Raw genomic sequence first — 22,639 nt, forward strand, 5'->3', positions numbered from 1 at the left:
TGAAGAAGACTTCTAGCAATGATAATGCGTGATACAATGAAAGATTTTTTTTTCTGTGAATTTTTGCCGGCCACCATTCTGTCATAAACAAAAATGTCCAGCTGCAACATCTGTATCTACATATGATATAATTACGCTTGTATCATGTGTATTAGATGAGCCTGAGATTTAGCATGGAATGTTGCAAATTAATATTGGCGTGCTGAGCTGGATGCTGTTAGCGGCTAAAGTCACACTGCAAAAGAACTCGCTAAGTTCATGTGCCGGCGCATGGGTCCAGATGAACGACCAAAACTACGCCCAACTTGTGGAAAGGTTATTAAGCTTTCTGATTGCTTTATTTCTTAAAACAGTTAATTCGCTGTATTCTCGATTAATTTAGCGTATATGCTCTCAATTATAAATATCTCCTAGGAAATTTGTACATATAAGGGCCGATCGTCAAAAGCTGCAAGAAAAACCAAACTGTTTATAAGTACCCAACTTTGATAATTTGTCTTCCTTTTTCTGTAAAAGATTCTTATTCCCAAATTTCATGTAAAAGGGCATATCCTTGTTTCTAAGTTACCGTAATACAGAAGGAATGGATTTCAACTAATTCGGCATTTTCAAAAATTGTTATGGTTTTTCTGTCATTTTGTAAATAACCTAGAGTCTAAATACAGAACCGATTTATGTCATTCGATTCGAAATTTAGTCTGATTGGCTTATCGTAATCTAGACAAGTACACAATACCCGGTCTTTAAGGAATGTACTAACCTGGAGAGTTCACGTACGTGAGACCTCTCTCAAAATATCTAATAATAAATAACTGTAAATCATAGTGATGAAAGTCACAGGATAAGAACCTTTAGTTCAATGTGCAATAGTCTTCTTTCTCAGGAAGCATTCGTGTCACATATTTGATATCAAGTTGGCACGGGAAATCTCCATTCTGAGCTCCTCCTTGTGGAGGCCAAAAATCTCTAAAATTAATTATTGCCAAGAACACAAACTTGGTATACTTTTTTATTCCATTACCACTGCTCATACATAAGCTTTTGTTATGGGACTTTTCGTTTCAAATTTTCAGGTTTTTTCGTTGGTTTCAATGATTATGAACATATAAAAAGTAATTTACTGCACTAAATTTGCATACATTGGCTGAAAAGTTTAAAGTACCAATTATATGCCGTTTATATTGCGCTCAATCGTATGACTTGAAACGTGGAGGGGGCTGCTTAGAATTTGTTCGGGGAAGAAGAGATGAGCTTTGAAAGTGAAGCAAGATCGAAGTGGAGCTAAAAAGGCAGACTTCCGTTACACTTTAACAAACACCCTTACCAACCCTTATACAACTGCCCTACCAGATGGTATTTTACGTTATAGCTACTTCTAGCTACCAATTCTATGCAACTCCATATGTTTGTTAAGGATTTTAAAGTCCTTTAAAATTTGAAAAGATTTTAATACTTGAGAGTTTCTGACAGACTAATAAAGTTTCGTTTACAGATTTAAACATTGTCTGAATATATCCAGACAGTTGAATGGCGAAGAGAAAAAGCAATTTAAAAGAAAAATGGGTGAACATTTTGCAACAATTTGCAGAGGATTTCTAGAGAATACCGAACTACCTGCTAAAGATTTGATAAAAACCGCCAGAAACCTTATGAGAGGGGTGGCGCCTTTCTTGGAGGAAGATCTTTACTATGAGGCAGGATGTAGCTCGTGTACCTCGACCACACAACCGGCTCTTCCTCTTCATCCTAGCAACCGCAGTCGCAACTCAACCGTCAGCCAGAGCAAAGCCAAAACCATGTCCACCAGAGACGTCCAGTCGACAGGATCGCCCGACATGATAGAGATCTCTCTCTGTGACAGCTCGCCTGCGCATGAACAGTCCAATGTTAATAGCTTGTTATATGAAATGCTGATACTGATTGGGTTCCTGGCTCTAATCCTAGTCCAGTTGGTTCTGCTGCTTTGTCTGTTGTGCATGTGTGGTGCAGTATGCCGCCCAAAAGACAGGAAGTGTCCAGCCGCCAGCATGTAAGTTCGCGCAGCCTTAACAATTGCATATCCTGTCCCGCTACCTTCACTAACTGCCATTACAATACTCCAATGGAGAAAATGCCTTTAATAATTACTTTATTTATTACTTTATAATTCCACGTGCATAAACAATTTCCCGTGTCACACACTTGTGCCACATGTTTGTTAAAATTTTGCCGCTCCTTCAGGGGCGCATTGCATCAAGTTGAACAAAGAACCCCATGTAAACAGTAAATTCGTAACCTTTTCGAAAAAGGGGCACTATCATTAGGTTTTATTGTTTATCTTCTCTGTTTTCTTTAAAAAATGTCTTTCGCTCCTCTGGAGTAAGAGCTATAGCAAATTTATTTACGTCAATCGAAAGAAAATTAAATTTTTCGAAAAGACGATATCATTTTGCTTACTATTGCAAGAAATGTAATCATTTGAGAGCTTAAAATTAAAGAAATGTCAAAATTTGTAAGAGCCAACAGTATCTCTGCCTTTCTGAGTAATAAGCTTTCAAATCTCTTAAAATATGCGTAAAAAAGCTTTGCAAAGATGTAAGCTCTTTTCAAGTTTATTTCAAGGGTTGCCTTAATTAAACAATACTTAATAAGCATGATATGGTTGTTACTAAGAATTGTATTAATATCACTGCAATACAGAAGTGCCAAAGATGCTCAGATATCCAAGCTGTGCGACGAAATCACGGAAAGGAATCCACAGTCGTATTCGGTGCATCATTATGCAGAAGGGAACAGTCAAAGTGAGTTCTTTGAATTTTTGAATGAAATGAGGTATCTGTAAAGTTAGAAAAGAATTCTCTAGGTACACTTGATGTAAAAGTTGCAGGTGAGGCTACACCGAGCACCTCGGCCGAACTTGCGGCCGGCAAACCCGAGAGGAAAGTATACAAGATTTCCACGGACCTTTCCTCGCTGTCTTCCACTGACCTTGGCTCGTACGTCTTCTTCACTTATAGTACATATTCTTAGAGCACATCTACGTCAATAACTTCTGAATTTTCTTTTCAGCGATTCAGAATTTGAAGCTTTAATGCGCAGAAGACCTCTACTCGAAAAGAAAAAGATGACCGCCTAGCGCTTGAATTAGATTGGCAGATGAACCCCTTGGTACGGGGACTTTTGTCTGTCAACTACGAATATTCGTTATGTTATAAATAATTGAATAAAACTTCATTTAAATAGCTGCGGCATTTATTTTTAATAACTGTTTTGAAATTTAGAACTGCCTCTGGCTGTGCAACAAGCAGATGACTGGATGCGACATAACAGGGATTACCACCCACCTCCCTCTTGCCTATCTATCCATCCCAACCCTCTCTTTACAGCAGCTTTTATTTTTGACTCCACCAGAACACCTCAAATATCGTCACTGATTGTTTCTACCATTTTTGTGGCGAAGCTCAATTTGTATTTACTGAGCTCAGTTTGTATTTAGTGAGCTCAGTTTGTATTTACTACCCTTTCTTCAGCTTTCATTAAAATGAGTTCCTCTCATTGGATTAATGTTTAGTTGCTATTTCCACATCCCAGTAATTCTTTTAGTTTATTATCATAATTTCTTAACTTTGATGATTAACTCCCCCGCACTTCTATCCTCCAATTTTTGGCATTATTCCTTAATAAAAAGAGTGAATAAAATTTCATTTAATACATAAGCTTGTCTTAGAATAGACTCCATTGAGAATTGCATCTCGTATTCCATTTGAGTCCACATAACCGCTAATACATGTGAAAACATCTTAAAGCACTTTTACAAATTTCTATTCAAAACTGTTTAAAACTGGATCACAGGATTCACACCCCTAATTATCGATAAATGAAAATCTTTTTTAGCTGAAGCCATATTCCTGTTGTCTATATAAGTGATGGGGCAACGCCGGGACACGCTTCTGTGGAATTGTCCTTGCCCTTCTCTAACCTTAATCAAGTTTTCTGCAAAAAATGCTTCAAAAACCTTGGTTATTTACTTAAGTTCAATGATAGTAGTGAGTTGCGAGAGAATCGTAGGTTCTAATTATCTAATTTCGAGATATTCTTTTAGTAGGGTGCTATTTTCGGCTAAGGAATAGTGATTGCTTTGCGTCATAAAAGGAGACCAAAATGATAAGTAAAGTTTGAGCTGCATGACATATCGACTTTTAGGGTTCACACACGTCACTAACTAAAAACCAGTGTTTCTTAGACGGATAGCCTGAAAACAGAGTTTTCTGATACCCAAACTTTGGCCCAATCGCCATTCAGGGCGCACTTACCCAGTCAGAGAAAATATCACTGAAATACTAAAAAAATAATTTTTTAATTTTAGGCAAGTGTAAGTGTATACTGTGCTCGTCTGATGAAAAGCTGAAGGTTGGAATGATGGTGAAAGGTTAAGGAAAATAAAAGGCTGAAATGCACTAAATGATGAAGGAAGGTCGGTCGGATGGACCATGCAAGCTACTTTACATTATTTATTGCTGTTTCTAATAAAGAGACCCAGGCGACTGACGTCACTCACACAGAGCGTGCGCAGCAACCTCTGAACTGGGCCTCGTTGGTCAGTCCCATAGTAGTGTTGTTGTGTTGGTGCGCTGTTGTATTGTTGAGCTCGTGTCCTTCTGACCGGGCCCCATTCAACACTACATTTCTATTCTTGTCGCCCTGTGACAGGCTTCCAAACTGTAGCCATTGTTGCTCATTCCCTTCTAGACTTCTCTTGTTTCTGCAAACTCAGTCGGTTTGCTGAAGCGGCCGCTTTCTTACAATTCCAATCAATATTGCTGAACTCGCAACTCTACTAGCGCACCCACTCTTGCTTGCTAATTTCCAAGGTTGTATCTCTACATTTTCAACAATCGGCTAAATCTTTCCCGCGCCATCAATCCTCACACGACTTTCTATGACGACAATTCTTAGGGTAACTCACATATTGCGTCAAAATCTGGATTTCAGGAGCATTCTTAATTATTTTTAACAATTAACACCTTTTTAGAACTATTACTCTGAAGTGGAAGCTAAATGTCGAAATAGAATTTTTTTTAATTTTTGAGTTATCCAAACACTCTCGCGGACTGACAGACAGCACATTTTCACCAATCAAAACTAACTTTTTCGCAAGCTGGTTACGTTAACACGGTATTTTCAATGGAAACTTAGAAACCATCTTTGGTGGGGGTGGAGAAGGGAAAGTACAAGTCAGCCGTGGATATTCACTCGACTACACTTCCAAAGATTCTAGAAGGATAACTAAACTGAGTAGTCTCAGTTGATCAGTTGAATGAACTGTTTATAAAAACGTTTCCAACCGTTGATATTGTACTTTGGTCGTTGAACACGATTACTTGACATTCACTTTTCACACGTAACAGCATTAATGGACTGTTGAGCGAACCCGTGCTGCTATTTTCTGAAAAACTATCAGGGAAGAAGACAAGAGGCTTGAGTATGGGTGTCCGTGGTACTTTTATTCATCTCTTTTAAGAGAAACTGCAGCGGCTAACTACCTCGGGATTTCGGTTACTTTCCAACACTTTTATCTCTAGGCTTCAGCTAGTCCGCTAAAGTTTAGGCTAAGTCCATTTAGTATCAGCAGAGCTTGGCCCTTTCTGCTCTTCGTAAATGACATTCCAAAAACACTTTAATCACAACTACTCTCTTCTATACAGATGAGAAAGTATTTTTCCAAATTTTCAATCTTGCAGGTTGTCGCATCTTACTTAATTCCCTTACTTCTCTTCAAAATAAGATAATTTTGAAATTAGAAAAAAAAAATGCAGTAACAGAATATCAGAAGAGTCGGAAGAAATGCATAAGAACTGTTTTGAGAGAATCACAATGAAATGAAAAACCATTCAATAAAGTGCTACGCCCCCACCATTTCTTAAAGTAGTGTGCCATAATCTATATATATAAAAATGAATGTGTGTCTGTTTGTTTGTACTCGATAGATTCAAAAACCATACATCCAATCGCCGGGAAAATTTGGGAAATTATTAGGTATATCCCCGGGAAGGTTTTTGCAATTTTTTTTTTAAATCAGAGTTGGGGCTCTCGGTGCTCCCGAACAAATATCCCAAAAATATCAAAATAACATTTAATTATTAATATTTGTTAAAAGTGTAACCATGAAAACCATGAAAAACAGTTTTTTGCAATTATTAATAGGAGAATAAATTATACCGAAGATGGTGGAAAATCCATTAAACTAAAAGTACTCAACAATACTATTGACGTTGATAATCGTTGGGTAGTACCATATTCTCCATTACTACTAAAAACGTATAATGCTGAGTACTGCAATTCAGTGAAAGCGATAAAATATATTTGCAAATATGTGAACAAAGGAAGCGATATGGTAGTGTTTGGAGTGGAAAATACAACTGCATCTAACGATGAAGTCACCCAATATCAACTGGGACGCTACAAAAGTAGCAATGAGGCCGTATGGCGTATTTTATCATTTTCCATTCATGAGCGATATCCAACGGTTGTTCATTTAGCAGAAAATGGACATCGTGTGTACTTTACATCAGAAAATGTACGTGCAAGAGCAATGTCACCACCTCCAACAACATTAACTGAATTTTTCACATTATGTAGAAATGCTACCTTTGCAAGGACACTACTGTACTCTAAAGTAGGGATAATTTTATTGCTAATTTTCATTTCGATGTATTGTATACATTTGATCATTAATAAATTAGGTTTGAGGTATCTAAACTGCCTTTTTGTTAAACACAGCAACGTGTGAACGGGTACAGCTAGTACCACATAAACCTTAATACCAAACATGCCATATAACCTACTAAGTTTTAACAGTCTCCATTAAAGATTTGGGTATCTGGCAGTTTTATCCTTTAGCGAAACATTGGGCAGCATCGCGTTTGGCGAACGACAACGGCTTAGGGAAGTAGAACGGCCAACACGAATTTATGCTTCCTCTTATTCGAAAGGGCTTTTTCACGTTCGGTGGTTTTCCAGCGGCGAAAAATATACATGTTAGAGTTTTCTTTTGAAATAACAAAGTTAGGTAGTTAGTGCATTCCGCACATTTGCACAACTTTCATGCACTAAATTTACCAAATTAATAAAAGAGCGGGTTACAATTTAAAACTTTTTATCAAAAAGTTTAGTTTTTATTTTAATTTTAGTTTATTTTATTTTTTAAACTTTTACAGAAGAGGGGTGTACAAGTAGAGCATCAGTAATTTAGATATAATGTGCATCACTAGATCAGCTTAAGAAATTGGCGATCAAGGAATATTATAATCCAAACAAAGCGGCATACACAGGGAAAGAGGAGTGAGGTTGCTTTTGATACATTGGTGTAAACGGATATCCGGAGAGGGTTATGCAAACGGCAACACGACGCCTGCGCCAACTAGGCAGGTTTTTTTTATCAAGGAACTAGGTGAATCGGGGTGTAAGGTTTCAAAAACGGGTTACATTGAATTTGCTGTTGACTAGAACAGAATTGATGTAACATGACTAGCCACTGTTCGTCAGTCAGCTCATCTTGCATGATAGTAAGACTCAATTTCGAACCTCCTGACATAATCTGACCCTTTGTACTCCTTGTTCAGGAATATAATACTGCTCAGTCACATGGAAATATTCCGCTGTAGTCTCCAGATACAAATTCAGCGTATCTAAAAACAGCAATCGCGGTTAGTTCAAATTTTATATTTTGACTCAGTGCCACGATAGGTTTGGGATGAATTTAATCCAAATTAAACTTTTTCTTAGCGCCCCCCCCTTCTCTTTCAATGCTCACTGACGAGCAGAAACTACTCGAGGGACCTCAAAAAGGTTGAATTTTCATACAAATTAAATTTAAAACTAAAATAGAGGTCGAATCTGTGATTATAGAGTACGAAACCTAACAGGAAACCGTTCCAGATTCGCTCAGACGATATATCACCCACACAGCTAATTCTCTGACATAAATAAACTAATAACCCAGTATTCCGGTATGACCCAATAGGGATAAAAATTCTTCCCCATAACTAAGATGAATTTGATGGAAAGAGTTCCCTAATTCCTAATTTTCATTTTTTTAAATTCAAGGCGCGACAAGATCTGAAGTCGGAACTTTTTTAATGTTCTGCAGAACTCTGGAGAGCATTCTCTCATTATAGACAACACTGTAATGGAAGCCGTTGGAAGGAAAAAAAAGGCCATCTGCTGGATTCGAACTCGGGATCTCCGGGTGGAATCCAGTACGCTTACTTCTCAGTTAATCTCTTCCATTCGGAGCTTGAGAGAATCTCAATGAAGTGAAAAACCATTCAATAAAGTGCCAAGCCCCTACCATTTCTAAAAGTGATACTTGCGTTCCCTGTACAAGTTACCATCAGATTCCTCCATGGAGCTACTTAAACGAAAAATCGAGTCTGAGCTTCCTGTGAGTTTACTTTTTTGAGCTGGGGTGTACATACACACTCCTTTTGTCAAATACTAGAATTAACTACTCTTAGAACTTACATTTCTGATGGAAACTGATCTTAAATTGTCAGGTTAGCCAACCGTTATTAATAGAAAGGAAATACTTCTCAATAGTACTCTATTAGAATGAAGTGCCAATGACAATAGCACAAGGTCATATCATTAAAATTGAGTTGATTAAGTGGAAAGGAGAGCAGTGAAAGGTTGTGGGTCTAAAGTAAAAAAAGGAAGCGCGCAGTGGTTGCTGCATCCGAGGGCCAAACAGCGGAATTGAGTGCCTAAATTACCTGAGTGGGAGGCCAATCTGATACAGGAGGCTCCTCTCAGGTACAATAATTATGATTGTGTATTGTGATTGCGCGCATGCGCGAGCTAGAGGGGCTGCAGGTGAGAGACTCTGCCTCCAGTCACCCAACACCCGCGTCCGCCGCAACTATTCATCCCTCTCGCTCAACCCAGTCGCGCCCTCCTAACAACCTACCAACTTACTCTAATCAATCTAACTAATTTTTAATTTAAATATTTCCTTTAAATTTTAAATATTTGCATCTTCATCCGATTTGAAAATGAACTTTTAACCTTCATTGAATCTGCAGTGATCGGTGTTTTTCCAAGTTTGAATCCAATAAACGTAAGTACAATTACATATGTTTCTCTTTCTCAAACTATTCTGGAAAAAGTATTGTGATCGAATCAAATTATCGATATGAGTTTGCAGCAGAAATTAACCTGCGCTTAAGCCCAAATAAAAAATAACCTCTGAGCGTGAGCTAAATATCTCAAAAACTAATGATCACAGGAAGTAGAAACATTATATTTTGGGCTCAAATTTCGAGAGGGGGGCCTGTTCCGGCAGACAGTTCACTTCCTCTTTCTGCAATTCGTGGAAATTATTGGATCGCTTAAAATTCTTTAAAACAAAGCAGCTATATTCGCTAACATTCTGTATCGCAAGTTGAATTTAGTGAAAATATTTTTTTTATTTCTGAACTTAAGGCCTAAAACTTTCATATGGAAGATTTTTTCAAGAAAATGTTTTTTTAAGGGTGTTTTAGAAGATTGGTGGGGGGGGGGGGTAACCTCAAACGTCATTTCAATTTAAGAGCGGAAGTAGAACTATGGATTCAATATGTAATTAAATTGTTTTTTTTTTTTTGATAAAAAAGAAATCTTATGAAAAAATCAGAGAGTGCGAATCGCGCGTGTCTCTACACTCAATAAATTTTGAATTTGTCAACTATTTTTCGTACAAATTACTTCATGAAAAGTTCATTTGGTGAATTGGGCCAAGAGAAAATGCAATTAAGGGATGGCATGCACAAAGTTATATTTAGATGTATAACTCAGAAAAGAAAAATTGCGGTTGAACGCAGTCGTAGAAGATTTGAACGTCAAATGGGATGTTGTTTTACGGCCAGCTGGGCAGTTTTCAATTTTTATTTTCCATAACTCAAATCAGCTAAGCGGAAATGCTGAATCTTTTTTGGGGGGGATTTTCTTGACAACGTCACCACTATTTTCTTGACAACGTCACCACTATTTTCTTGACAACGTCACCACTATTTCCTTTAAATATGGAACACAAGTAGATGTGCATCCTGGTAGCTGTAAAGCAGGGACAACACAAATCGTCTTTCGAAAAAGAAAATTTCGCTTATATATTTCTTTTTCATGACTATTTTTTAGCGAACATAAACGCACTTATTGGCAAAATCGAGGTGGCTGCTGAAAGAATAAAGAAAGCCTGAGCCTACATCAAAAGTTAGTGTTTTTCCGGCCCCCCCCCCCAAAGGCGCAATTTCCTTCCTTTGCGAATGCTTGAAGACAAGAAACTAATCTCTCGGAGGGACTCACTTTGAATTGACTAACTGTATTAGATATTCTGATTACCCTCCAGTCAGGAAATCCGTTCGTTTCACACTTTCTTGCTTTTTAATTATTTTGCTGAGGTAGTAGTTCGTTAAAGTTTTCAGATTATTTCCACGTCTTTAATTACATGTAGTCTGAAGAGACACTGAAGTAGAGTATCAGAATTCCTTGAAGTAATTAATATAAGCAATGAACCTCTACCCAACGTTCTACCAAAATAAACTTATAAATAGGGTATTTGTGGATTTTAAAAACTGAAAATCATCTGTTTATTAAGGGGAGTTACAATTTATAGTTCCAATTGGAACTCTCCTGTAAGGAAATAAGGAGTTACGGACAACTGCAACCTACGTCTAATGCCCTAAAATATCCAGAACTTCTAGCCAAAGAATAAATGTGGAGAATAATTTTTGACACGTGTGTAATAGATAATAACAATGTTTTAGCGTTCATATGAAAGAGGTTCTAGATGATTATGGAAAGAGATTTTCTATTTTTCAGAGTTCTTTATTACAAGTTGAAAGAAAAAGCAACAATTACTCTTTCTTCAAGGAGCTGGGCAGAAAATTAATTTTCATTTCATTTCCAAAGACAATTGCTCATGTATTTTTCCAAAAAAATTAATAATTGTTTCTCTAAATTAGAATTTTACTGAATGTTGCTCTACAGTGAGCCGTCTTCTATTCAAGTTCTGTATTTTATCAGATCCAGGTTCCATGTGTATCAACTGTTACACTCCTTGACATGTGGTCCTTGTTGTTGTTGTTGTTGTTATTGATTTAAACATGAAGTAAACCGAAAAAATAATTATCATAAATTAAAAATACAAAGACAACAAGCGGAGACACTAAGTCCACAGATTACCCAGACATCCTCTCCACGCTTCTTTCCATTCCTTTAAGTTAAAGCATTTTCCAACAAAATATCTTTTTAAGAGCACTTTCGAGAATGGGCCAGGCTTGCCTCAACTCTCTAAGTACTAATTCCTGGTTTGAGATACTTTAATTGTAGTGTAGGCGATCACCTCAGTAGGTTTCCTACTTGGAGAAAAAGGCATTGCTCCCAGAAAATTACAAGAATTGCATCACATCCATTCACAAACAATAAAATCGTACTCCCGCTTGATGTGTCTTTTGCTGAATGGCGGTGTCGGATGCGATGATGCTAACTGCAGTATTGAAAACAAAACTCAGAGAACTAAGAACTTCCTAGTATAACTCAATTTTGCGGATTTGGCAGAATGCTGATGCAGCGAGTTGTATGGAAGCGGGACTTAGCGAATAACAATACAAACTGCTTGGTCAACCAGTCTGACGGGGAGGTTAGATAACCATGTCTCTGATTGTTTCTGTTTCCTTAACTACAGGGTCTCCGTTCGGCTACAGCAGCTTTGATTGGTCAGCAGTCGGGTGTCTGCTCTTTCCCTGCCGGAAGCCAGCATTCTGCGACATCACCTGGCCGGTGAAGCTGGAAGTTGGTACTTTCTAACGTTCGCCGTTAGCACTTGATTCGAAGCGCCTACAGTCCTGTGCGTTTACCAAGAATTATTCTGTGTGCTTGCACATCATAACTGCAAAACAGGAAATGTCTGTTTGGGCGCTTCCAGATCAGCCCTTAATACACCCTTGAGTCGGAAAAGTCTTTTTTTCCTTTTACTTTATAGAAAATGGCTACCAGATTTTCTCTGAACTTCATATCCTTAGAATAGAACAAAAGACTAAACATTATAAAATATTTTCCAATTTCCTTTTTTTACAATTCAAGTGTTCACTTAAGTAATGAGAGGAAGTTGCCAAACATATTCGAGAGGTAGTGTTTGTTACATGTACTCGTACATTCGCCTTGTAAGGTGGTCGTTTGTATTCTGCGTCAATGCATTCAAATTTGCAGTTAAGTTTGCAAGTTTGCATTTTTCTTATCTCTTAATTCAATTAATAAATACCTCCACCTACTACCCTCCGCTCATTAATTTGCCATAATTTATATTATATTAATATATGTAGTTCTGGCTAATGGTAATATCGTATAACCTAATCGATAGTAATCATTCTAAAGAATTATTTTATGGCTTAATCAGTTAGTTTTTCACCAGTTTTCTAATTTTATAAACTTCTGGATCCGTCTCCTTTGAACTCTTGTTTTACTTGAAGCCTAATCTACTTTGCATGATTATTATTTTTATAAGATTTAAATAAATTTCGTATTATTTGTTATTTACGTATTTCAGAGAATTTTTGTTCGTTTCTACTGTTTTGTGAAGTGTAACTCTCTCTAATTTAGATGATTTTTTTAAAACATTGCGCAAAATTATCTGGCTTGGCTGTTTGTGCTGGTAATTGTGTTATCTCTACTTGAGTTTATCCAAACATAGTCAAGCCATTTCTATTGCTGTCAGACTTTCATTTTAGATCTTAATGGATAATAAATAAAAAATGAATTTACCCTTTAATGTATAAAAATCCATCTTGTTAAAAAACAAAGTGAATTGCCCAGGGTCTTAGATTTTTAAAATTAGTTTTATTTGAAAATGTTTCTTACGAACTGGATTCAGAGTGTTGGTAAGCTAGTTGCGCACTCTGGTTAAAGTCACTGAATGAAAAACTATACCGTAAGTATTTAGAATTTTCCGGCAAAGGTACATTTTTACTTTCTTTTGCTGGGTCAAATTTTCCAAATTGAGTTAATCCTGGAAAGACACCTTGAGGTCCTGGGAAACCAAATAAATCTGCTTTGAACACTTAGTCAATCCTCCAAGTTCCAACTTTTTTTTATAACTTGGAATTGAATTTTCCCTTTAGGTATGTAGATTGCAAAACTTGAGAACGACCTGAAAAGAGATATTTGAGGAAGCTGCTTCCATCCTTTACTCAGAAATTGCCTGAAAGCCAATTAGCTTCCGAAACATTATCCAAGTAAACGTGATTGGCCAACGTGTTAATAAGAGGTTTTAGGAGCAATATTTACTAAATCTCAGAAACAATTCGCTAAAGTGGTACGTCCGATCTTCAAACTGCTTAAGGCCGGGCTTTATGTTGGAATATTTCACTCAGTTTGTAATAATATTGCGCCAATTTATACAAATCAGCTCCAGCTAGTGAGCTCCAGCAATAAGATGACTAAGGAGCGCTCTTTCTCGGTTTTATTTCTCAAGTAATGAGAATATGTTTCTAATCTAAATTACTTATAACTAATAAGATCTTTAAGGGGGCTATTTTAAAGTAAAAAATCTAGCTTTCTCTAAATATGTATTGTACTCTAATTTTTATAAAAGATTGTAAAAGTGTAAAAAAATTTAGCTGGTTATAAACCCCTAATAAAAATAAACACTATTATAAATTGCCGAAATAACGATTACATTGCAGAAAAACTATTTTGATCTTGCGTATATGTATTTGCAGCTTATTGTCTATTTTAATGAAATATCACAGTTTCATCAGGCATGTCCACGCCAGGTAAATAATTTGCTCGACACTACTCACTACCTATTTAGAAGTCGGGAGAGTAACACACACAGACAGCGCTTTTTCGGGCTCAAATTTGAACTCAGGGTAGGATCGAGAATTTCTGATCGCAATAATTATCCATTAAAATTAACTATTTCTTGAACTTTTTGCAAGTACTGTGGCAAATCAGTTGTACATTTCAATTTTTAAGTGACGTCTAAGGAGACAAGTTATCGATAATTTAAAAAATGTCATACTAATATCTGGCCGGACCTTCGCTATCGATACTCGTTAGCAGATAAATGATTTTTGAATGAACTAGATATTTTTTGCTTGGAAGACCTTGAAGTCTAACGGGCAGACCAAACAAACTGGCCACAGTCTAAGGGGGCACGCTCTTACTCTCTGTTTACAAATCTCCATGGCAACACAGTCTGGCTCGTACCAGCCAGCTCAGTTGCTCTCCTTATTTCCCAACTCTGACATTCTCTTCCAAATTGCTCCAACTACTTCAATAAACTTCTGCCATCCTACGTCAAAAAGACATCTCAAGCAACTTAATGCTCCCGCCATGCCCGGAAATTTTATTTTATTTTTGAGTTAAGTCCAATTAAAAAATTAACTCCTACACTTTCCTGCAATACATCAATGAATAGGGGGGGCAGTAGAGGAAGGCAGGCGATTTTTACATTAACAGCAAGACGATTAAAGAGGCGACAAGAAAGGATTATGGTCATATTTCATCTCTTACTTAGAGCATCGCTATATGGGATAGTTAGCTATACGAAATAAAACTCACAAGTTTTAAACTGTTTGGTGTATCGAAAAGATAGAATTTGTCTGAGGTATTAAATTGAAGAATTTGGTATTAGCTGGAGTAACTGTCTGGTACTAGCGGGAGGAATGTGGGGGTCAATAGAACAGAAAAGATCTATGGAGAATAGAGAACTAATTTGAAAATATAATGTGATTGAGGTTGCTCCTAGAGTGGAGAGTTTGAAGATCAAGAAAGCTTTAAAGGGATGTCTCGCCGTAAATATCGGATTCACGGAAACAAATCTCTGTAACCACTTCATTGCACACGTTACTTACTGGTCAGAAAGTGCACTTCTTCGCATCGTATTCTTTAAATAAGTTAATTTGAAAATGACTTCATTTTTCGACTCCAAACCAAAATATTCGATGTCTAGCTTTGGGGTTTAATAACTTTCTATAGACGAAAACAATAAAAATGGAGAATAAAGTTATTATGGTTCATTGAAAGGATCAATCTTCAGTGTGCCCAATGTGTTTTGAAATTCAAATATGCCTAAAGTTTATTTCACCTATTAAATAAGAATTTTGTGCCACAATGTAACTCAACTTGTTAAAGGGGTGGTTTTGGATATTTGAATCGAATCTCTTTAGATATAGTCAACTTTGCTTGAGTCCAAAGCCTCAAAATTGATAGGCAGTACATTCATGCAATAGCAGTTACATAGATCAGCAGCACAAAGCTAAGTGGACCGGAGGAGAAGCCTGGAACAAATTGCGTCTAAATAATGGCGAAGTATCGCTGGCTCCCTGCAGCTCGCAGAGAGACTAGTATAAATATTAGAAGGTAATGTGGTTCATAACCTGCTACAAAACTGCTCTGCTTGCAACTAGCCTGAGCACACTCAGTCCATCACAGACTCTCGCCTGTATCCAGTTTCGTTTTTTTAGCATCATCACAGTGACTGTCTGTCCACTAATTCATAAGCATACAATTCAGATTAATTATTTAAGAGATGTGCGTCAGAGGATAACCTCCAGACTGGCTACCACTAGTCAACCAGCCTGACTCACTCCGCTATATTTAGCCCAGTTTAAAAACCCTTCATGTCAAAGTGCTTTTCTATTGGATATAACCTTTACTCAGCTCCCTTTATCTTCCCTACTCAACGTAAACTTTAAAACTGACTCATTCCTTCATGATGTCACTATTTTGGGCCAATTCTCTTTCACTGTTCACTCTAGATTGAGAGTCCATCGGAAACACTCGCTCTCCAATTATAATCGACAAAGTTTCAAAAGTACTAAGATTTTGAAAAATTGAGACTTCTAGAGAAAAGCATGTTTTGACATGTCTGCTAGAAAAGGTGCTGCTATCTCACTAATCTTCAATTATGGGCTTTCTCTAGAAGAATCAGTTTTCAGGTCCTCTGAGACAAAAAGGTGGTTGTGACTGATTATTTTGTATCTGTGTCTATCTGTCCACACATACGTTAATCTATCTGCAAATTCAACTATAAATACCAATAGTCACAAAGTTGGTAGAAATTATTGAAAAACGCCTGATGAATGTGGACAAGCTTAGAAAGATGGAAAGACCAGAATCGTTAATATGAATATTTTGCTTTTTCTTCTTAATAAAAGGACTTTTCCTTCTTTCCATTGATTGACAATTTCCAGAGTTATCACTTATTCTATACTGTGTTGAGGAAATTGTAGCAGGAAATATTGTGTATCTGTAAGATTAAATTACAATGTTTTGGTTGGTATGTTGGGGTAATAGGAAATTCTAAGTAAATTTTGTTTTCGTAATGTAAACGTTTTGTTGTGGCGGCTGCTACGGCAATGATATGCAGAAACAGCTGGTGTATAGGTTAGCCAACCTCTGCTTGTTTACTAAAAACAAGAGGAAAGAGATGCACAGTCATTAATATTGAGACAATAAGGAGCTTGGAAGGTTGCAGTATGAAGTCAGTGAGCGTGACGAACTAGACAAGTGATCAAACAGTTGAGGACGTGGCCCATTCAAAACGATTAGAAGGATCGATTTGTTAGTAAGCGTATGTTGGTGTTAGTCGAGATGTAACTTGGTTGGTCACCCCGACAATACCATAACACGTGCAAGCATTTAAAGAAAGGCATTAAAGTCACTTACTTCGCGCCACCTCTTCACTCTGGGGTCACTAGCTTCGCCTGAACCGTAGCACCCTTGTCAACTGAGCCTTTGAATCATTTTTGTCAATAATTTCTGACCAATCAAACTCAGAACTGTGCATAGCTTACTCTATCGGCAATTATTATTACTACGCTACAGAGTTTCTTCAAATTTATTTTCTCAAGTATTTCCTGGTCTTATGTGAGTCAATTAGTGAGTACGCTTGCCTCTTAACTATACTATCAATCTGACGTCACAAATGCGCAGAAATACTAAAAAAAAATCCCATGGTAGAGAAACTGATGGAAATATAAATTTATGCAAAAGTACTGGACTGCGATATACAAAACTGGCAATTACCTGAAACAGTTGAAAGTGTACTTACCAGCATTCGATGGTTGGATGAACAGTTTAGGATTGTTTAACTATCTCAGGAATTACTTTGCTCATAAGAGAAACCATCAATGGAACATTACTTTGTTTTGTTAAACATGTCCAAATTTTATTCAAAGAGCATCGGGACAAAATGGTTTCTATTACTTTGCTCAGAAGAGAAACCATCAATGGAACATTACTTTGTTTGGTTAAACATGTCCAAATTTTATTCAAAGAGCATCGGGACAAAATGGTTTCTATTTCCTTTTGAACTGTTTCAATTTAAATTCTATAACTACATTAGCTAACATAAATAACCAGCTGTAGCTGAAAGGAGCTGACTGGCTAGAGTTGGTATGGATCTTTCGTGATGTAACATAAGTTCCTTACCTAATATCTTCCAGTTTAAAAACTAGAATTAAAGCGGATTAAAAGGCTATAATTTACTTTTTAAAATTTAATTTTCTTTTCAGCCTAATAGAAAAATTGATAGTAATTCTATTTAAAGCAGTGTGTTTAATGAAAACACTTTAAATCAGATTATACATTAAAAATAGAATAAAAAAAAAAAATAAACACTTCCTTAACCTGGACTAGAACCAAGAGTGTGTGTGTGAGTGTGTAGCTGCAGATTTAGTCATTTAAGTGGGCACGTTTCCGTGCGGGCTCTGTGAGACTCGACTAGCTCTTCAATGGTAAGTATATAGACGAGAATGGGGAACCCCCACTCAAGGAAATAAAATAAACACTTCCTTAACCTGGACTAGAACCAAGAGTGTGTGTGTGTGAGTGTGTAGCTGCAGATTTAGTCATTTAAGTGGGCACGTTTCCGTGCGGGCTCTGTGAGACTCGACTGGCTCTTCAATGGTAAGTATATAGACGAGAATGGGGAACCCCCACTCAAGGAAATAAAATAAACACTTCCTTAACCTGGACTAGAACCAAGAGTGTGTGTGTGTGAGTGTGTAGCTGCAGATTTAGTCATTTAAGTGGGCACGTTTCCGTGCGGGCTCTGTGAGACTCGACTAGCTCTTCAATGGTAAGTATATAGACGAGAATGGGGAACCCCCACTCAAGGAAATAAAATAAAAACTTAAAAATGGAATTGCTTAATCTACTCAAGTTTGATGCATACAGATGGCCGGCATTATGAACATCAGCTATTAAGTTTAAAGTACGAAATTAAAGAGCAGGTTTTTAAAAATGAAGTTGGTCTAGAGTGAAAAAAATATCTTGAAGCGTTCTTTGTGGCTCATAAAGTTGGTACTGCCCAATAACGCGGGTTCGCCAGGCACAAGAGATTATATTGCGCCGGAACCACCCAGGAGTGGCCAGCGCACGATCTGTTAACATACCCAACCCGTTATAAAGAATACATTTTCTTTTTTTGTCCCTATTTATTTTTATTTCCTATCCTTTGCGGCAAGAGGTGGGGAGGAGAACTCCTTCTTAATCAGGCGGATTTTATACCTCCAACGATGCAGCAACCCTTACCAACATTACTACCAACCTCCAACGATGCAGCAACCCTTACCAACGTTACACTACCAACATCATTCTTTTCGAACTAACAAGACGAAAGACAAGTCTAACTTTAAAAACGATACTTTCTTCCACTTATTTGTTACGTTCAGGCCATTCGACTTGGAAGTCGGAGAGTATCTTTACCTTTCAAGCGCTACCTTCAGTAGGTGAACAATTTAATTTGGCGGGCCCCTCCAAACAGCTGCTGTTCCCAACGAGCGTAACAACATCGTCATCCTGCCATGAATCTTAATACAATTAGTGAGAAACCCGAAATCACTTTCTTTGCCTTCTTCTTGCGCCGTGAAGTCTGTAACCCTTCATTCTATCTAGCCCACTAATCCCTTTCTTTTATGGTTTCCTTTTCTTTCTCAATTATCTCCATACTGCCTTTCTCTTAGCCTTTCCCTGAGCAACCTTCTTTTTTACCTGTCCTTCTCTGTTTTGCCTGAACATTTTAGAGGATTTCTGTCTCACAGCCTGCAGCGCACATCTGAAATCGATCAGAAGTGTTACTTCACTGAATGGATTTCCTTTTTAGTTTTTGGGATTTTCTCAAAAACGGAATTTTATTTAACTCTTCTAGATTTATAACTTTTTATAATTTTTGGGAAGTCACAGCAGAGAAATTATAGAGAAAAGGTTTGCTCGAGAACTTTCCTCATCGGAGCGCATTGTAAATTGCCAGAGGCTGCCTCCCTCCCCCTCCCTCTAGAGTTTAGACAAATTAATAAAATAAAAGTAGCATGGAAAATTAACGAAAGAAATAAGATTATATGCAAATGATTAAACTTAGATCTAAAATAAAATATCTTTTTTGTTGAAGGAAGTGAACAATGTTGGACTGACTGTTGGCAATAAACGATTGCATGCACACCTGTTAATACATTGACATTCCACAAGCGGAGTTCTAGAAATTCTCTCCTGATAAAATTGATTACTTAGGGAGCTCAATCGGTGGAAATAGGTATTTCACGAGGACATCCTTCTGAATCAATGCTACAAGAAGGTTGTTTCATATTGAAGTTCGTGTTATCCGGAAGGCAATCAGAAAACAAGTGATTTAACTCATGAGGGGGATGTGAATGGAAATCGAATCTGGCCCCGATTTTTGCTTTGATATAATCTATTGTTTACTTCTTCTTGGCTTGCTCTTCTCCAATTGTACAGTAGTGAACAGTAGTTCGGCCTCATCCAAACTGTAATGATTACCTCTGAATCTAAATAATCTTCTACTATAAGTCGCTCTAACTGACATCGGTAATCAATTTGTAAGAGAATTTGTAAAAACATCATCATTTTACTCACAATAATAATCAGTAATTTTATTATAAAATAAATTATATAATAATTAGAAATAAGCATATATAACAACGGTTTTGCGCCACCCTTGTGTACAAATTAACCCTCCGACTTGAAAAGTAGGTTGTGCAGCCCAGGGTTAAGAGGTCACGCTAGGTCAACATAAAGCCAACTCTTAGTTTGACAACTACCATTAATGTATCGAACTGAGGTTAGAAATTCGTCGCGAACTTTTTTTGGAATCGTTTTCTTTAATATTTGAATTAATATTAACAATTATTTCCTTATCAATACGAATTCGCTGTAAGCTTTATAAAAATTTAATCTGTCGCTTGGAAGCTAGCAACGCGAGTATTACTTACCATCACGAGTACTACTTTATTATTCTGTACCTATAGAATAGGGTGATTAATTAAAAATGCATAGTTTAAAAAAAGTGTAAGCAAGAACTTTAAGTACTTAAAGTTGACTGGAGTCGGCGCCAGATTCATATAAGAGATTGAGCATAAATGTGTAATGTGTTTGCAGATGGGCAGACGATGCTGTCTAGGAGTGCTGATGTTGTGTGCCTTGGTTAGTGCCAGCTTGGACCGGAGGAAGGCCGCTCTGAAGACGGACAGGAGAGACTTGGAGAACCAAGTTATACCCAACGATCATCAGGTTACACTGTTCATTGAGAAGGCCCGACCTCAGACGTTAGTGCATTCGCACAAGATTAGTTCGAATATTTGCCACCCACCCCCACCCACCAACAATCTGCCTCAAAAGTTTTACACCTCTGGAAGGCCATCCAAAAAAAATATTTAGTGATTTAAACTGGCCTTTTTAAGACTGGTAGCAGTACTGAGCTGGTTTCGCAATTGCAATAAAGTGCAATTCGATATCATATTCATCGTCAGCCATCTTCTTAACAAAATAGTCTATTTAGCACGTTATTTCCGCTCTCTAGTGCTCTAGCTTGCTACAGTCTAGCTAGAGTATCACAAATATTGATACTTCAAATGTTCCGGCACCTCAAGAATTATCAATCACGCCTACACACACACATGTATATACAGGCTGACCCAAACTATATGGATAACGACTTTTTCTCGGAAACTAAGATAGCTAGAAAAAAAACTAAAAAATACATGTCCCCTTAGTTTTTTGTTATAAATCCAAATTTAATTTGTAAATTTTTTTCGGTGCTTCCAGAAGCGAGATACAGGCACCAACTTCATTTTTTCAAATAGGGAGGTGTGGTTTTTATTTCAGAAATAGATTCCACTATTTTTTTTAAAGAAAAATTTACCTGAACGGTTTTTTTCTGTGAGCGATATTTTACAAGTTATGAATGAAAACATGATTCTTATAAGAAATTTCAAAATGATAATATTATAACGGTTTTTTGTTTGAATAAGAAGAAAAGTACTAAAAGTAAAGTAATCGCCTATTATTTCAGGCGGGGCTTAACGTCCAACTACCATTTATTAGGTGTCGTGGACGAAGGCGTATAGCAAATGTACTTTACTATTTCTCATTTAACCATTAAATAAAATCCAAGGCCAAGACCGGGAATCGAACCCAATACCATAATGCATATTAGCTTTGCAGGTCTCGCCTCTTAAACCGCTCGGCTACCGTGCCGCCTAAAAAGAAAAGTACTATTTTATTATAAATTGTACTCATTAATATTACAGATCATGCTCGAAATAGCCTCCACCATTAGAGATGCATAGACATACTCTTCTCTGCCAATTGTCCCTTACTGCCAAAGAAATAGATTGTTGCCTATGGGAGAAAAATTAGTAAAAAAAATTTAAATAGTATTTTTCCTAGAAATAATCACCAAAAACGATTCGCTAATCCCATTGGCGAACGGGATGTGTGATGTAGGCGGGCTGAAGCTGATGACGTATGATAACGTAAGCCACTCCCTCACCAATAAAAGCACAGTTATCCAGTACATAAAATGGTGCTCTTTCACTTTCATTCAATGATCTAGATTTTACTTTCTTTTACTTCAGGAAAATATTACCTTAACTTTTTTGATTCTGCAGTACATTAGAAGTATGAAACTGGAAATATAATGTTCAAAACATGTTTATTTTGGACATTTTTACGATATCAATTTTTATTGCATTATTCGATAGATTATCAAATACCAATGGGGGAAAAATAGTAAAAAAAAATTAAATAGTATTTTTCCTAGAAATAATCACCAAAAACGATTCGCTAATCCCATTGGCGAACGGGATGTGGAAAGTAGGCGGACTGAAGCTGATACGTATGATAACGTAAGCCACTCCCTCACCAATAAAAGCACAGTGATCCAGTACATAAAATGGTGCTCTCACTTTCCTTCAATGATCTAGATTTTACTTTCTTTTACTTCAGGAAAATATTACCTTAACTTTTTTGATTCTGCATTACATTAGAAGTATGAAACTGGAAATATAATGTTCAAAACATGTTTATTTTGGACATTTTTACGATATCAATTTTTATTGCATTATTCGATAGATTATCAAATACCTTTGGGGGAAAAATTAGTAAAAAAAAATTAAATAGTATTTTTCCTAGAAATAATGACCAAAAACGATTCGCTAATCCCATTGGCGAACGGGATGTGGAAAGTAGGCGGACTGAAGCTGATACGTATGATAACGTAAGCCACTCCCTCACCAATAAAAGCACAGTTATCCAGTACATAAAATGGTGCTCTTTCACTTTCATTCAATGATCTAGATTTTACTTTCTTTTACTTCAGGAAAAT

The 22,639-nt window shown here is 36.9% G+C and overlaps 2 protein-coding genes across 4 annotated transcripts in view; both read left to right on the forward strand.

Annotated features, from left to right (window-relative positions):
- Positions 1-127: 127 nt before the first annotated feature.
- Positions 128-3,221, forward strand: LOC141451881 (uncharacterized). Of its 2 annotated transcripts, none has more exons than XM_074123647.1 (5): positions 128-315; positions 1,493-2,029; positions 2,680-2,780; positions 2,861-2,975; positions 3,049-3,221. In XM_074123647.1, the coding sequence occupies exons 1-5, from the start codon at positions 179-181 to the stop codon at positions 3,113-3,115; spliced, it is 957 nt and encodes a 318-aa protein (XP_073979748.1). In that variant the 5' UTR covers positions 128-178; the 3' UTR covers positions 3,116-3,221. The 2 variants fall into 2 exon arrangements, with proteins under 2 accessions (XP_073979748.1, XP_073979749.1); XM_074123648.1 differs by having other exon boundaries at positions 2,867-2,975.
- Positions 3,222-8,875: 5,654 nt separating this feature from the next.
- The window catches only part of nord (neuron derived neurotrophic factor nord), a 44,876-nt gene continuing 31,112 nt past the window's right edge, over positions 8,876-22,639 (forward strand). For both annotated transcript variants that reach the window (XM_074123649.1, XM_074123650.1), the window contains exons 1-2: positions 8,876-9,094; positions 20,413-20,579. In XM_074123649.1, coding sequence (XP_073979750.1) covers positions 20,413-20,579 — 167 coding nt within the window. In that variant the 5' untranslated portion in view covers positions 8,876-9,094. The remainder of the gene's footprint in view (positions 9,095-20,412; positions 20,580-22,639) is intronic.

Source organism: Rhodnius prolixus, unplaced genomic scaffold, assembly GCF_049639745.1.
Source record: "Rhodnius prolixus isolate KJV_2025 unplaced genomic scaffold, Rpr scaffold_14, whole genome shotgun sequence".
NCBI classification, from domain to species: domain Eukaryota; kingdom Metazoa; phylum Arthropoda; class Insecta; order Hemiptera; family Reduviidae; genus Rhodnius; species Rhodnius prolixus.